This window comes from Microplitis demolitor, chromosome 4, assembly GCF_026212275.2.
Source record: "Microplitis demolitor isolate Queensland-Clemson2020A chromosome 4, iyMicDemo2.1a, whole genome shotgun sequence".
In the NCBI taxonomy this organism is placed as follows: Eukaryota; Metazoa; Arthropoda; class Insecta; order Hymenoptera; family Braconidae; genus Microplitis; species Microplitis demolitor.
In genome coordinates, this window is record NC_068548.1 from 20,476,446 (window position 1) to 20,490,648 (window position 14,203).

Sequence of the window (14,203 nt, forward strand, 5' to 3'; positions counted from 1 at the left end):
TCCTAAACAACACTATCCACACACTTTTCAAATTTAATTAAAATAAAAACTAATACTTTTGCGGGTGTAATTTTAAATTTAATGAATTCATAAAAGTGCCGGTCAACTTCCGGGATTAAAACTAAAACTTACGCACAAATTTATTTTCACTGAAAATTGATACCTGGGTTTGGGTTTTGTCTTTAAATTTGTTTCTTTAAAAAGAATATCAAATTGCAAGTTTGATAATGATATTAACACTTATTGTAACAAAGAACTGCGAGTCACTCGCGGCGCCATCTTGGGAAATATAAAAGTCTTTGTGTCGGTAATGAAGTTTTTTAGATAATTTTATTTTTATCTATAGATGATAATTTAATATTGATCATCTGTTATCTATATAACCAACTAATGACATTTCACTTTAATTAATAAATTAATTTTATGTTTTAAAATTTGAATTATTTTATGATTATGAATGTAGCAGTCATGAGACAATTTATAAATTTTGAATAAATTAATTAATTATAATAATGAAATTTAAAAAACGCCCCCTATTAATTATTTTTATTGCTTGCGCGGTAAATTTAAACATTTGAAAAATAAATTATTATAAATTGGAAAAAACTAAAAATCGTACGTCAAAATAAAATGGCGGCAGAATGAGATAGAAAAATATTTAAAAAATTAAAAAAAAAAACACTTGAGTGTTTGAACAAACCTTGGTGGAGAAATAATATGCAGAAGGGTGTCCTAATACACTTGGAGATTTGAATTAAATTGCTCCAAGTGTATCGCAGCTAAAAAACGTCACTTAACTGCTATTTCCCACCAGACGATGCCAGATGATTTTGCTCAGGAACTTGGAAGGTATCAGCATCAGCCATCAGCAACACTTTACACTATCACTGAACACTTCACTCTTAACTACACCACAGACACTTTGAACAATTTAAATTTTACAAACACTGCACATTTTAATTAAACAATTACTAGGAGTAATAAATTTTATGAATGATTCCGTAAATTAACTGTAATACTGTATCTCAATTTAAACGTAAAGAACAAAGAAAGATCTGGAATAGTAATGCCGTTGTCGATGATACTGACTGACGCTATTGGACCGCTAGTTGATACGGAGCAATCGACTTTACGTTTCATTCGACTCCCTCCCACCACTTTAGCAAAAATTTGAACGTTGAATACAGCAACGCGCAGTAGCGCCACCTTGGCGCGAAATTTCAAAATCGGAATTCAATAATTTTATTAAAATTCATTTGTATCAATAATTATATTAATGAGACTAAGTATTATTGCAATTTTCTATCTTCATCAATAATTTATTAATTATTTTTAAAACTTACGCGGTAAATTCTCACACTCATATAAATTTACAGGATTTATGATCCTGAAGTTTGTAAACAATTAACAATTTTTGGATTTTTTTTCCAATAAATCAATTACAAAAAAATTAAATTAAAAATATGCGCATGTATAATATTTAAAAAACTATATGAGCATTTTTTTTATAATTTATCGTTTTGAAAAGAATCAAAAAATTATTAGACGTTGACTAACTTCAGCATCATCAGATTTTTAAGTTATAAATTATAAAATAAATTTGTGTGAACTTTTTATTTTTTCTGATAAATGATTTATCAAAAAATTACTTCTTAAATTCTTATTCAAAATCCACAATTATTCAAATTTAATAATTAATAGTTAATTATTCAAAATTATAATTTTTAAAAATTCATTTGACCATAACCCAAAAAATATGAAGCTTTACTAATTTTTTTGACACTGAAGTTAGCCAACGTTGCATATTTTAAATTCTTTTTTTTTTTGTATTCGATTGGTTGAAAAAAAAAAAAAACAAAAATTGTTAACTCTCTGCTAACTTCAAGATCATATTTCTTTATGGTAAGTAAATTAATTATTTTCGAATTTCGGTCATATTAAATTCAAAATAAATATCATACATTAAAAATCAAATTATTGCAGGATCAATTTTTAAATAACCAAGTGATCAACATTTCAACAAATAACTGAACAACAAATTGAATAATAAAAAAAAAAATTGATAATGACTCAACCCAAAATAATAAATAAAAAATAATTAATAAGTTCCAAGTACTCTATAATAAGTAAGTACAAGGCCAGTTGAAGGTCAAATTTCTTGAGTTCCAATCTGAATATCTTAATAATAGTCTTGCATTCCACCGTAGGTCGTACGCAACTCGGTTGAATTTTTTTTTCTTTATTTATTTCCCCTCTGAAACGCCATAAAAAGTGTAACTTGATTTGTATATACAGGTAATATTCATATATATGTATTGATGATATAGATATGTGTTTACAAGTTTACACGGTAACCTGTAACACCGTGAATCGTTATGTAAATCGAACGACTGGTCCCGCTAGCCAGCTATCTGTGTCAAATAGCTGTAACAGAACCTCCATATTAGCTTCTTCTTCTGCTGTATAAGTTTACTTCTCTTTAAAAGTGGAACCACTATCATTTGTTTCTCTATCTTCGTAGTCTACAAACAAAAATCACAGCACAGCAAGGTCATAACATCTGTAATTATGGGCAAAGTGGGCAATAGATAATTATTGACAGTAACAATAATAGAGAAGAATAATGACGTAGATAAATTGACTTGAAAATTATTATTACTATTAATTTAACACTGGAATTTTCGAAAATAAACAAAAAATTGCATTCCTCAGAGATTAAATTTAAAGTATACACCAATTACCTTTCGCTTTAATTCTTAGTATGATAACTTTTTAAAAAAAGTATTTCAATTATTTTTATTTTCATTACTTGCATCTAATATTACCATGCATATTTAATGTATGCATATATTTATAATCTTCTCATTTCAATTTGACCTTTCTCTTATCAAATTAGATCCCAAGACTTGTAGGCGTTAATACGTAACTTGCGATATCAATATATTTAATATTTATGTCTAATTTTAATTAAAAGGGAAATTTATCAAAAAGGTAAAAGTAATTATGAAGTTAAGGCAATTAACAATTTTCAAATTTTTTTTTCAGCAAATCAATTACCAAAAAAAAAATTAAATAAAAATATGCATGTGTAAAAAATTTTAAAAACTGTAGGTGTAATTTTTTTAAATATTTTTTTTTTTGTCAATTATCCTTTTTAACAAAATCCAAAAATTATTAGACGTCGGTTAACTTCAGTATCGTAAGTAAGAATATTATTTTGAATTACACTAGTATATTTAAAATTATTTTACTTATTTATATTTATATAAATATTTATTATATATTCAAAAAGCTGCAAGAAAAAATTTTTAATTCCTAGGATATTTTAAAATACCCGTTTATATTCAGTCTTTTAAAAATTTAAAAAAAACTTTAAAATAATTTCTGAAGATCAAAAATTCAAAAGCGCATACATAAGAAATAGGACGAGTATTACCATAGAAAGGTTTATATCCCCTTAGAATAATTGCAATACCGTTAGACATATCGATCCTCAATATCACGGTAATAAATAAAATTAAACACCCTATAAATTACATCATGTGTATACTTGTAGTAAATTTAATAATCAATCATCTCCATCTCCATCTAAATCTTAATCTTTATCTTGCACTTATTGTTTATTTCTGCACTCTACCAGCTCTTCCTTTTTTTTTTTTTTTTTTTTTTTTTTGCTTAAAAAAATAATCTGATTCCAAGTTGTCTTGATTGCAGACTTGAGTATTGAGTAAAGCCACAAAGTTGTTCAGAAACTATTAGCTAGATCCTGCTAATAAGAAGAGCATCTCACATCCCGCTAGTGAAACAGTTATGATGAATCTCCTCGGCACCACGAGCCAAATGAATAAAGTAATCTGATGAACATATAAAAAATTTTTTTTACAAACAAGAAAGATATCAATGAATAAAATACCAATGGAATAATTGAGCGAGCAAAAAATAATAACAACTGAAAATTATATAAACCAATGAAGCAGATCAGTTGTGAGAGCGTCGGTCAGAAGTTTTTGTCCTTAAATTATATTTAAACAGTTTGTTTTTATTGAAAAACTCATATTTAATTTTAGTACTCTGGTGTATTAAAGAAATAAGTCGTCCCGTTAATTTGAATCCGCATACCGAGTGCATTAACCAGTCCCAGCGATAGCTTGTGAACATCTGGTTAATGTCCAGATGATTGTAAATATTTAAGCTACTAGTTAACAATAAACTTAGTAAAGAATATAATATATTGTAGGTAATGATAAAAATTATTTACTTAAATTTTTCCTAGTGGCTACAATGACTTTTTAAAATTAACGACGAGCACACTGACAGGAAATGAGTTTTTTATATGTAATCATTATTTTATATTGACCAAACAGCACCCACGTGTTAACAAGGACGAATTTTCTCTTTTTTATCACTTATAATTTATCTTAATACTTTAAATATTTTATTTTATTAATCGAATTAAATTTTACTTTTTTTTTTCAACTTTCTTGTCTTTTATATTCAATCCATAATCAAACATTTATAAAATATTTTCATATTTAAATTTAAATAATTTTGTTTTATTTTTGGAAAATTTAATTATTGGGTTGCAAAAAAAACCATCAATAAATTCTATACTGTAAAATGATAGTTTAAATGAAATAACAGCGGTGTAGACGGTGTAATTTAGCGGTGTTAAATCAGTGTAAAAAAAATCCACGTATAGAAATTAGAAAAAAAAATGTATTAGATATAAAAAAATATAAAAATTTAATGATTATCTGGTGAAAATTAAAATTTTGCTGTGTACTTATTTAAACACCGTAAAATTTTTTTAACACAGGTAAAGAATATTTACATCGACGGTGGTGTTATTTTTACACCGCTTTGGGTGTTTAAATTTGACATCTACACCGCCTGGACTTACCCCATTTTTTTTACAGTATAGTAAAATTTTCTTGTAATAAATTATGAAAAAATACTTTTTAAAAATTAGTGATAAAATTTTTTCTCAGACCCATCAGTTTACATATCTAGTGAAAATTTAATCATTAAATTGAAATAAACAATAAATTTATAAATGGCAAGTTTCCAATACCATATACGCGTGGAGTATTACATTGTTTACACTTGCCAAGAGAAAAGAAAGTAAAGCAAGTAAAGAAGATGGAGAGAGTCATCGGGAAGAATCTCGAATTTTTTTGCAGGATTCAAAGAAAATTTTTTATTTATCACTTATTACATTTTTCTGTCAGTTCTTTCGGCTAATTAATTTCCGTAAAAGAGTAACAAGTTATTGTTATTATATAGGCTACTAATTCGGTGACATGGAATTACTATTCTTTTTTTTTAGGATAATCGTTTTAAAAAAAAATACAACGGATACACTGAATAACGATGTGTCACGAACAGTAATTTGTCTTAGTATCATTAAGATTTGATATTTAATCCAGTGGGAGTTAACGGTTGCATACATACATATATATAATAACATCATTATTAAATATATACAATAGAGATAGTAATTTTCAACACCTAAATCATTCAATCTTTTCTTTATTATTTACCGTACGATGTAAATTATAAATATATACAATATATACTCAGTGTACTTAATAAATTCCTTTAATGTAAAAAACAATTAAATTAACGTTGGTATTTTTTTTTCTTCCAATTGTCCAGTAAATTTTTAGACCATGAAAAATATAAATGTAAGACAGTATTTATTGTTGTTATTAAATTTAAACAATTTAATTAATGAATTTATTAAAATTCGACCCTTAATTAATTATCAAATTTTTTAAATTAAAATTTAGAATTTTTTTTGGTAAAAGTAAAATTTATTTTTAAAAAAAGAATTTGGAATATTTATTTGAATTGATTAGCAACTGGTCAGTGGAAATAGTTAATTGGAAAGACAAATAGTTGATTAAGTGATGAAGTTAATGAATATCGTTGATTGTTGACTAAAAAATATAATAAAAATATAAAATAAATACAAAAACGTTGAGTTAAGTAGACCTTTAAGGCTCGACTGAGGATGGACAGGTACATAAGTGATTGGCCACTTCCATTTAAAATAGTACCAAAGTCGGGCCATCATTGGACGTACGGTTTATCCCCACGGTGCCCCACGCAGGCTATATAGAAGACCCTCGCGGAATTTCATCTTCAGAACTGAGAGTCAGTGTCACAGTAATCTACCTGGAAATACCTAAGTGAGTACTAAAGTTATTTCATTAACTAACAACCCTCCAGCTAAATTATTTTTACTATTATTTTATCTTCAAAATTAAAACTTTTTTTTATTAACCCTCGGATTTTTAAAATTTAAAATTTTTTATTACCCCCATTAATAAATTCCATTAAAAAAATAAAAATATCAGCTTTAAATATTGTTCCTGCTTAAAATAATTAATCATTAAAAATACTTTTTTTTAGTAATTAGTTAAAAATTAATTAATAGTTTAAATTTTTCCATAAGAAAAAAATTTGAATTTTTTTAAAAAATCGTTAATTTTATTTTTCAATTTCAAAATTCTTCAACTTAATTTTCTAAAGTATTTTTTTTTATTTTTCATAATTAATATTATTGTCTACTGAGTAATAAAATATTATTTTATTCATTAATTAACTTTATTATAATTTAAAAAAGTATAAAAATAATAATTACAATAATTTAAGTTTTAAAGAACGCAATTACTTGGTTAATTATTAATATTTATTAGTGTAATAAAAAATTGTTGTATTAAAAAAAAATAATAAGCGACAGTAGGTCACGACCCGATTATGGAGTAACGGTTAACGTTAAGTTCAATGTACCCGCACGATTGGAAGTGGGCTAACGAGTGATTGCTATGAACTTACCGTCATATGGCCTTAACCGAGCCGACCCACTTTCATGGTCAAGGATTTCTGACTACTCTCATCACATAAAATGATAAAAAACTTTAATAAAATACTCATTTATAAAATAATCCATCATTAATGAAACTCAATAATTCAAATTATCGGCGGCAAAATAATAAAAATTAAATTCTCAATCTTTACCTCAGGTATAAAAAAACTAAAGTAGACCACCGATCCCACGGAACAGGATCCTCAATTCTAAGATTTAAAATGTATAATATGTGTCATCAGTTGACGCACACGAGTCATTGACGTCAAGAGAAAGTCTGCCGAAGAAATTTAAAATTAATCTGACGTCTTTTTTTCTTTTTCCGATACATAGGATGCAATACAATAAGTTTGTCGCTCTTTGCCTTGTGGCTCTTACCTTGGGCCAAGCGGTTTCATTACCACAGCATCCGGTTTATCATCCTGAGCAGTACCCGCAGCAGCAGGTCAATGCAAGAGATGAAAGGAAATTCGCTGAAAAACCAAACGCTATGAAGAAAGTTGCGCTAGATGATCTTGATGATATTGGATCTAATCAACTTCAGGTATTTATTTTTATTTATTTAGATGTTGACCACAGATTTTTGAAACTTAATTCCGTGACTTTTCCAGGCATTCCAGTCAAATAATTTAAAAATTCCCTGACGACATGTAGTTATATTAAATCATTGGAAGTATTTATTTAATTCAAAATAAAATGGTACAAATCATTTCGATAAATAATTAATCATTGCCGTTGAATGAAACTTTATTTTATTATTTGTCAATGATCATAGTTTTTTTTATTTATTAAATAAATAATTTATTATTTCTTATTTTAAATCTGTTTTTCCACAACTTACTCTAGAATAAAATATCAATAAATTTTTTATTTTCACTTGAATTAATTTTATAAATAAGAACGTCTTATAGAAAACTAATACTTCAATACTTAAAATGTATACTTTTAATGTTTTTAGTTTCTTTAACTTGTCAATGCATGTTAATAGCTTGAAGATCTTGACGATTGGTTTCTACTGAGATTTTTTTTTTCGAACAGCTTTTTTAATTCTGACTGCTTCATTTTTTCCCTATTGGAATCAATTTATATTAATATTTTTCAAGATGTATATCGCATTCGCGCCGCGCCACTTTTTGAAAAATTTTGACAGAAAAAAAATTCATTGGATTTTTCAGTCAAAAGAAAAGAAAATAAAAATTTTTTCCGCTTTGTGACGAAATTCCCTAACTTTTCCCTGATTTTTCCAGTGTATTTATAATTCCCTAACATTTCCAGGTTTTCATGTAATTTAAAAATTAAATTAATATTTCACTCCTTTTTTTTTTTTTATCTAGGAAACAAATGGAACCGGTTTCTCTTGGTCCAATATGTTGGGAATGATAATGCAAATGTTATTAGGACAAACAAATGGATTTACTGGCCCAAGTAAAAATGACATCGATGATGGCGCGCCATCAAGTCCATGGGCAAATCTTTTGACAATGGGATTAAAAGTATTGACGGCAATTCTCGGCGGTAATCAACAACCAGACGGAATTGACAAAGTTGACAACCAGAGCAGTCCAATGCAGGTAAGAAATATATTATACATGCACATATATGTATAAATTTTTTTTTTATATTTAAACAACGCGTTCTTTCGTGAAAGCATCTGTCCTTTAAAAAAATTATTTATTATTATAATAATAATAATAATAAAAACTTGTATATTTATATTTTTCTTCTTTTCTACAATGCTTTTTATTTTGGTCATTGTAAATATATATGTAGTGTACAGAGACAGAAAAGCTTTCACATCACACGGCTGCACTTAGTATTAGAGACACTTTTTCTCTCAATTCTAATTTTTATTATAAAATTTTAATTATTATTTAAATAATTACCTTAATAATATCTGTCACGCTTGCTCGTTAAAACTTTCCATTAATCTATTTTACACGACATGTCTTCTTTCTATTATTTATTTTCTCTTTCAAGCTCTATGAATATAAACAATCTTGATAACTCTTATATAGAAATTTATAATATTTATTTATGTAATTATAGTTTACGTAAATATTTCAATTACTTACTTAGAATAGTAAAGCTTTATCTTTAATAAAATCAGTGTACAAAAAAATAAATTAGTTACTTTTTAAAAAATTAAAAATAAAAATAAATTGTTGAAAAAGCGTCTCGATTATCTATTGTAAATAAATATCTTGACAATCACTTAGAAAAAAAATATCCCTGGTGTCGGTTGTCTAGGGCATATTGACAGCGGTGCTGGGTGCGTTTCTAGGACAGGGAAGAAATCCTGATCAGGTCGCTACCATGGCAAAACAAGCTACTGAGGTGGGTATCTATTTTGCTGATATCCTCATGAAAACGTTCTAAATTCTTAAATTTACCCATCAAATTATTATTAATTATACGTCAACAAATGGATGTTCATTCAATACAACAAATTAACAAGTCGACAATCGTGTGGTCGATGCACAATTTTTATATAATAACGCAGTTTAGTTGTAATAATACTGTTGCAATAGTTTGCATTGCGTTATTTGAAAAGTGCTGAAAAAATTTTACCTGTCATTATTTTATTTATTTTAAATTACAAACATAATATAAACTATTGTATCTTGTTGTTTTGTGTTGTTAACGTTATATATTGCAATGTTGCTTTCACATTGATATGATACGGAATAGAGTACTCCTTGTATCATCAAATACAGGTATATTGGTAACGGTACAGCTGACAAGATAAATAGTGGTTTTTAACACGTGACATCCGGACATTTCTTCACTCTCTTTGCAGCCATTTTTCTAATGTAGACATCAAATTTTTTTTTACTTGTACTCTTCAATCTTCTTTACAAAGCTACACTTTATTAAAAAATATATTGCGTTACTAAATTTAAAAGGACATATTTTTATACGTCTTTTTGACTTTAGGAAATTCTCTAAGGAAGGACAAAAATAATTTTTTTTATTGCGAATCATTAAAAGAATTATTTTCCAACTAAAAATTGGAATGTCTACAATATGATTAATAATTAAAATAAAATCATATGCCTTTTTGGTTTTAAATTTAGTGATTAAAGTCAAAAGGCCGTATAAAAATAAGTCCTTTTGGAATTTGCGACGCGATATGTATATATATGGAGGGTGTGTAAATAATTTGAACTTAAAAATTTTCTAATTATTTAATATCTATTTATAAATTCTATAAACTTAAATTTTAAAAAAATTTTAATAATTAATTACATGGGAGTTAAAAATTTAATATTTTTATTCAAATTTAATAATTACAAATTCTAAATACTCAAAAATTTAGTAAAATAATATGGCCCTGAAGTTAGCAGACAATTAAAAATTTTTGAATTTTTTTTTCAACAATTCAATTTAAAAAAAAAAAAAAATGAACATGTAGAAAATTTTAAAAACTACATGTGCAATTTTTTTTTTTTCGCAAAATCCAAAAATTATTAGACGTCAGCTAATTTCAGTATTCTAAAATAATATGCATCTTCCAATTATTCTAAAAAAATTTCAAATGGAATAAAAACATTCTATTCGAATACTATTTGCACATTTCTGATATATATACATATATACTTGTAAAATATTGATAAAATGCACAAAACTAATAAAAATAAAATAAATTATACAATTAAAAAAAAAAAAAACTATTTATTTGTATTAATGCATTGACCTTTGGGTTTGTTTACTTTTTTCAAGCAGTTTATAAATATTGTGATGAATTTATTGGACGCATTGAAAACATCATTCTCCCATCGTTCATTAACTGCACGATCATTGGGTAAACGTGATAGTATGTCTGAGGCTGCTGTCGCTTCAATCACAATGTTGAAGGTAAGAATTCACATAAATCAACAAAAAAACCACAGCTCCAATTAACTAGTTTCTTAATTAACAAATTACATATTTTCATTAATAAAAAAAAACCATTATTATTCTTAGGGTTACATGCGATCAATGAAATCCTTCAGTAATGTCGGCAGAATGGAAGAAGAAGGACAAAGAGGATGTGCTGAACGTGCGTTATGTGAAGCGAGTGCTGAGTGTGTAGCTGACAGTCAAGGCACATCAACGATCTTCTGTCAACTTGGTTCATATGCCACGAGTTATCTTCTTCAGCGACAAAGCGGTGTTGGATTCGAGGCACTTTACGAAGCCGGCAGACGTGGAAGATCTGGTGAAGATTGCAGAACACTTTTCATGGACTGCAACGCCGTCTGAATATATTTATCACAATCATCATCATATTAGGTCAATAATACTCGTAATGCGATTGCACTAGATAATAATTTATTTAATTATTAAAAAAAAAAAAAAAAAAAAAAAAAAACATTAATCCCAATTTCGCGACTTTTAAATTACCATTATTATTTTATATCATTTTTTCGTAGACTGAGCGAACTTCGAAGCTTAGCTAAACTTAAAACATTTTTTTTTTTTTTGAGCTTAACTAAACTTCGACGAATCAAGCTAATTTATATTTTATTTATTAATTAATTAATTAATTATTATTTATATTTATTATTATTTGATTGAATTTATTGCGAGCACTATATATTTTTTTCACAGAAATTAAATATATTTATAGTGGTATTCAATACAAGCTAATTCACGTGGTATTATTTAATCGATAGTTAGTTTACGTCAGCCGAGAATAAAACAAATAAATTTTTTTTTCTTCACGAGAGGAAGATTTGCTGGACGTATGGATAATTGGTTATGATGTTATGTTATTATTCGATGCTATTAATTAATTTATTTATATTTAATTAATGCTGAGAATTTTAATGAAGGATTAACCCTCTCTTTTTTACAAAAGTTAGTATCTCAGGACGTACTTTGTTTTACCCGAAATTGTTATTACTTTTTAAACTGTATATATTATTTTGTTTTTATTATTTCTTCTCATACCGAGACACAATATTTAAATTAGTTTCTTTTAGATTTTAGTATGTAATTAAGTTGTATGTACGTGTAGTGTGATTGTAATCAATAAAAAAAAAATTATTTCATATAAATTTATTTCTTCTTTATTTCAATAAATATTTTTTGTTTTATTTTCATATCAATTGTATTGAAATTATAAATTTTAATTAACTTTAATGTCTCTGTTTATTTTCACTAAATCTTTAAAGATAAATTTTAATTTATGTTATAGTTTAAGAAAAAGTTATAGTAAAGTGATATGGGGCAAGCGTGCGCACATTTACCTACAGCGCACACTTTTCCCCCATCACTCTATAATGAAATTTATTTAATTTCTCCTTCTATAAGAGAAAAACAAAATTTTCTTCCTATGAAACAGAACAAAAATTCAAAGCTACCTTGCAAATGTAATCACTTTTTTATTTCATTTGAATCTGGTCCGAATTCCACTTATTTGGTGTCAATTTCAAAATTATTGTACGTAACTATAATTAACTAAATTAACAGTTTAATTTTTTCGTACGCTATTGGTCTGATACTAGTCGCAGATATTTAAATTTAAATTTTCAATGGAGGTTATGATAGAAGACAATACGGTGATAGCCTTCGCCTTTGGCTCAAGCAGCCAATACTTTCATCTGAAATCGTCGTTTCATAATTATATGTACTGTCAAAATTTATAATTTAATAAAAATATATAATAAATAAATTTGAATTTATTTAAACGCTAAAATAAAATAAATAATAAATTTAAAATTTAAAAATAGTTGAGCCCATATAAAAATAACGGAAACGGTTGAAAAATACGTCCACCTCTTTTGAGAACAATTAACTTGAATCTACTGACATACCTAAGAAACGTTTTTCCAGAGCAAGGACCTGGAAAAATTAACGGCTCTTTGAGTCTCCATAAACCATTAAATAATTTAAACCTTTTCTTTCCTCAAAAGATAATTATTTAAAAAGAAAATAATGACAGCAGTGATGAAACTGCAGTCTTGTGACAAAGCTACGAGGATAAACTTGAGTATTTGTTATGTAAAACTAAATATAAATGTTAAAAATATTGTGAAAACTTTTTTTATGTAACAGTTATTATATTTTTATTATCGAAATGACTTTAAAGTCTTTGTTTAACTGGGGGAGCTCTGGAGAATATGTAAAGGGTCCTCATGTTCCTCTTGAACGATGGCAAGGTGGCTGGGAACCGCATCACAGCCGTGGTCACGGTCATGGGTAAATATATTTGTTAATTAAATAAAAATTTATATATTCATATTTAATGATTATTTTAGGCATCATCATGGCGGTGGTGGTAAAGGTGGAAACGGTGCTGCTTTAAGTGCTTTGGCACTTTTAGCTTTTTTATTTTTTTTGAATTGTATGCAGGTAATTTTAAATAATTTATAATAATTAACTCACACCTCAAAATATTTTTAGTCTTAGAAATTAATTATACTGCAAAAAATCGGGAGTGAATTCGAATTTTATTCAAATCCAAATTCACTCTATCATTCGGAGTTCCTTCTTTTAAAGAATTTAAATTTGAATAAATGAATTATTTTAGCAATCATTGAATGAAAATAATGCAACAACACCATCAACGTCGTCAGGCACAACAGCGTTGCTAGTTCGTGAAGAAGATGGACCCCTAGCAACTGGAGTTGAAAGAAAGTCACCAAAATTAGTAAAGATAAAACAATCGCTGTCTCCAAGAGACAAAAGGTCTGAGTTTGAAAAGGGTGACAAGCTGGAACTAAACTAAATCAATACTCGTAGTCCTTTTATTTTCACCCTCATGACGCACTTGTCTGTCCAAGTAGAAAAAAAGGGCAATAATAATAATAATAAATAACTTAAATTTTTTAAAATTTCAATAAATAATTAAAGCTCATAGACAATAATTTGAATTTAATCGTGATACAATCACGAAACCTTTTGTATTTTATTTATTAATTCTTTTTTTTTGGTTGATTCGATAGTCTTATTTACATAACATTAGAAACATTTAAATATTCTTTAATTCTCACAGTCGTAAGTCTTTAAAAATAATAATCATAAATGTTTATACATATATGTATTGCTAGGAGGCAGTCTCGTGTTCATTTGCGCGGCGATTAAAAAAACCCTTTTTATTTATATTTTTTTTCCGGTTTGTGGGCTGGCGCTTTTTAAACGTCACGAAGACTCGGACAGGACCGGGTGAGGCCAATGATGGATTTATTATATATATATATATATATTTATATTATATATATTTTATTCTGGTAAAGGATCCTCATACTTTGTGATATTTTTTACTATACAAAATAATGTTCAACGAGGACCAATTAATAATAATAAGTATTTTATTTTTTTTATCAAGTCCTCAGACCCTTTTGATCG

General features: G+C 26.9%; 1 protein-coding gene and 1 long non-coding RNA gene across 2 annotated transcripts; both read left to right on the top strand.

The window, feature by feature from the left end:
• Window positions 1-1,818: 1,818 nt before the first annotated feature.
• Window positions 1,819-4,493, top strand: LOC103568131 (uncharacterized). The gene is made up of 3 exons (XR_548844.2): window positions 1,819-1,902; window positions 1,984-2,126; window positions 3,715-4,493. It is a non-coding gene; the product is annotated as an uncharacterized LOC103568131 (long non-coding RNA).
• A 1,636-nt stretch (window positions 4,494-6,129) lies between these two features.
• Window positions 6,130-11,884, top strand: LOC103568130 (uncharacterized). Its single transcript, XM_008544846.3, has 6 exons — window positions 6,130-6,191; window positions 7,205-7,415; window positions 8,206-8,442; window positions 9,119-9,205; window positions 10,595-10,726; window positions 10,835-11,884. The coding sequence occupies exons 2-6, from the start codon at window positions 7,206-7,208 to the stop codon at window positions 11,111-11,113; spliced, it is 945 nt and encodes a 314-aa protein (XP_008543068.1). The 5' UTR covers window positions 6,130-6,191; window position 7,205; the 3' UTR covers window positions 11,114-11,884.
• Window positions 11,885-14,203: the final 2,319 nt, after the last annotated feature.

Excerpts from the sequence above, each read along its gene's own strand:
- LOC103568130 (XM_008544846.3), top strand. The coding sequence starts at position 7,206 with ATGCAATACAATAAGTTTGTCGCTCTTTGCCTTGTGGCTCTTACCTTG. Across the intron at positions 7,416-8,205 it reads TTGGATCTAATCAACTTCAG|GAAACAAATGGAACCGGTTT; the intron begins GTATTTATTTTT and ends TTTTTTATCTAG. Across the intron at positions 10,727-10,834 it reads CTTCAATCACAATGTTGAAG|GGTTACATGCGATCAATGAA; the intron begins GTAAGAATTCAC and ends TATTATTCTTAG.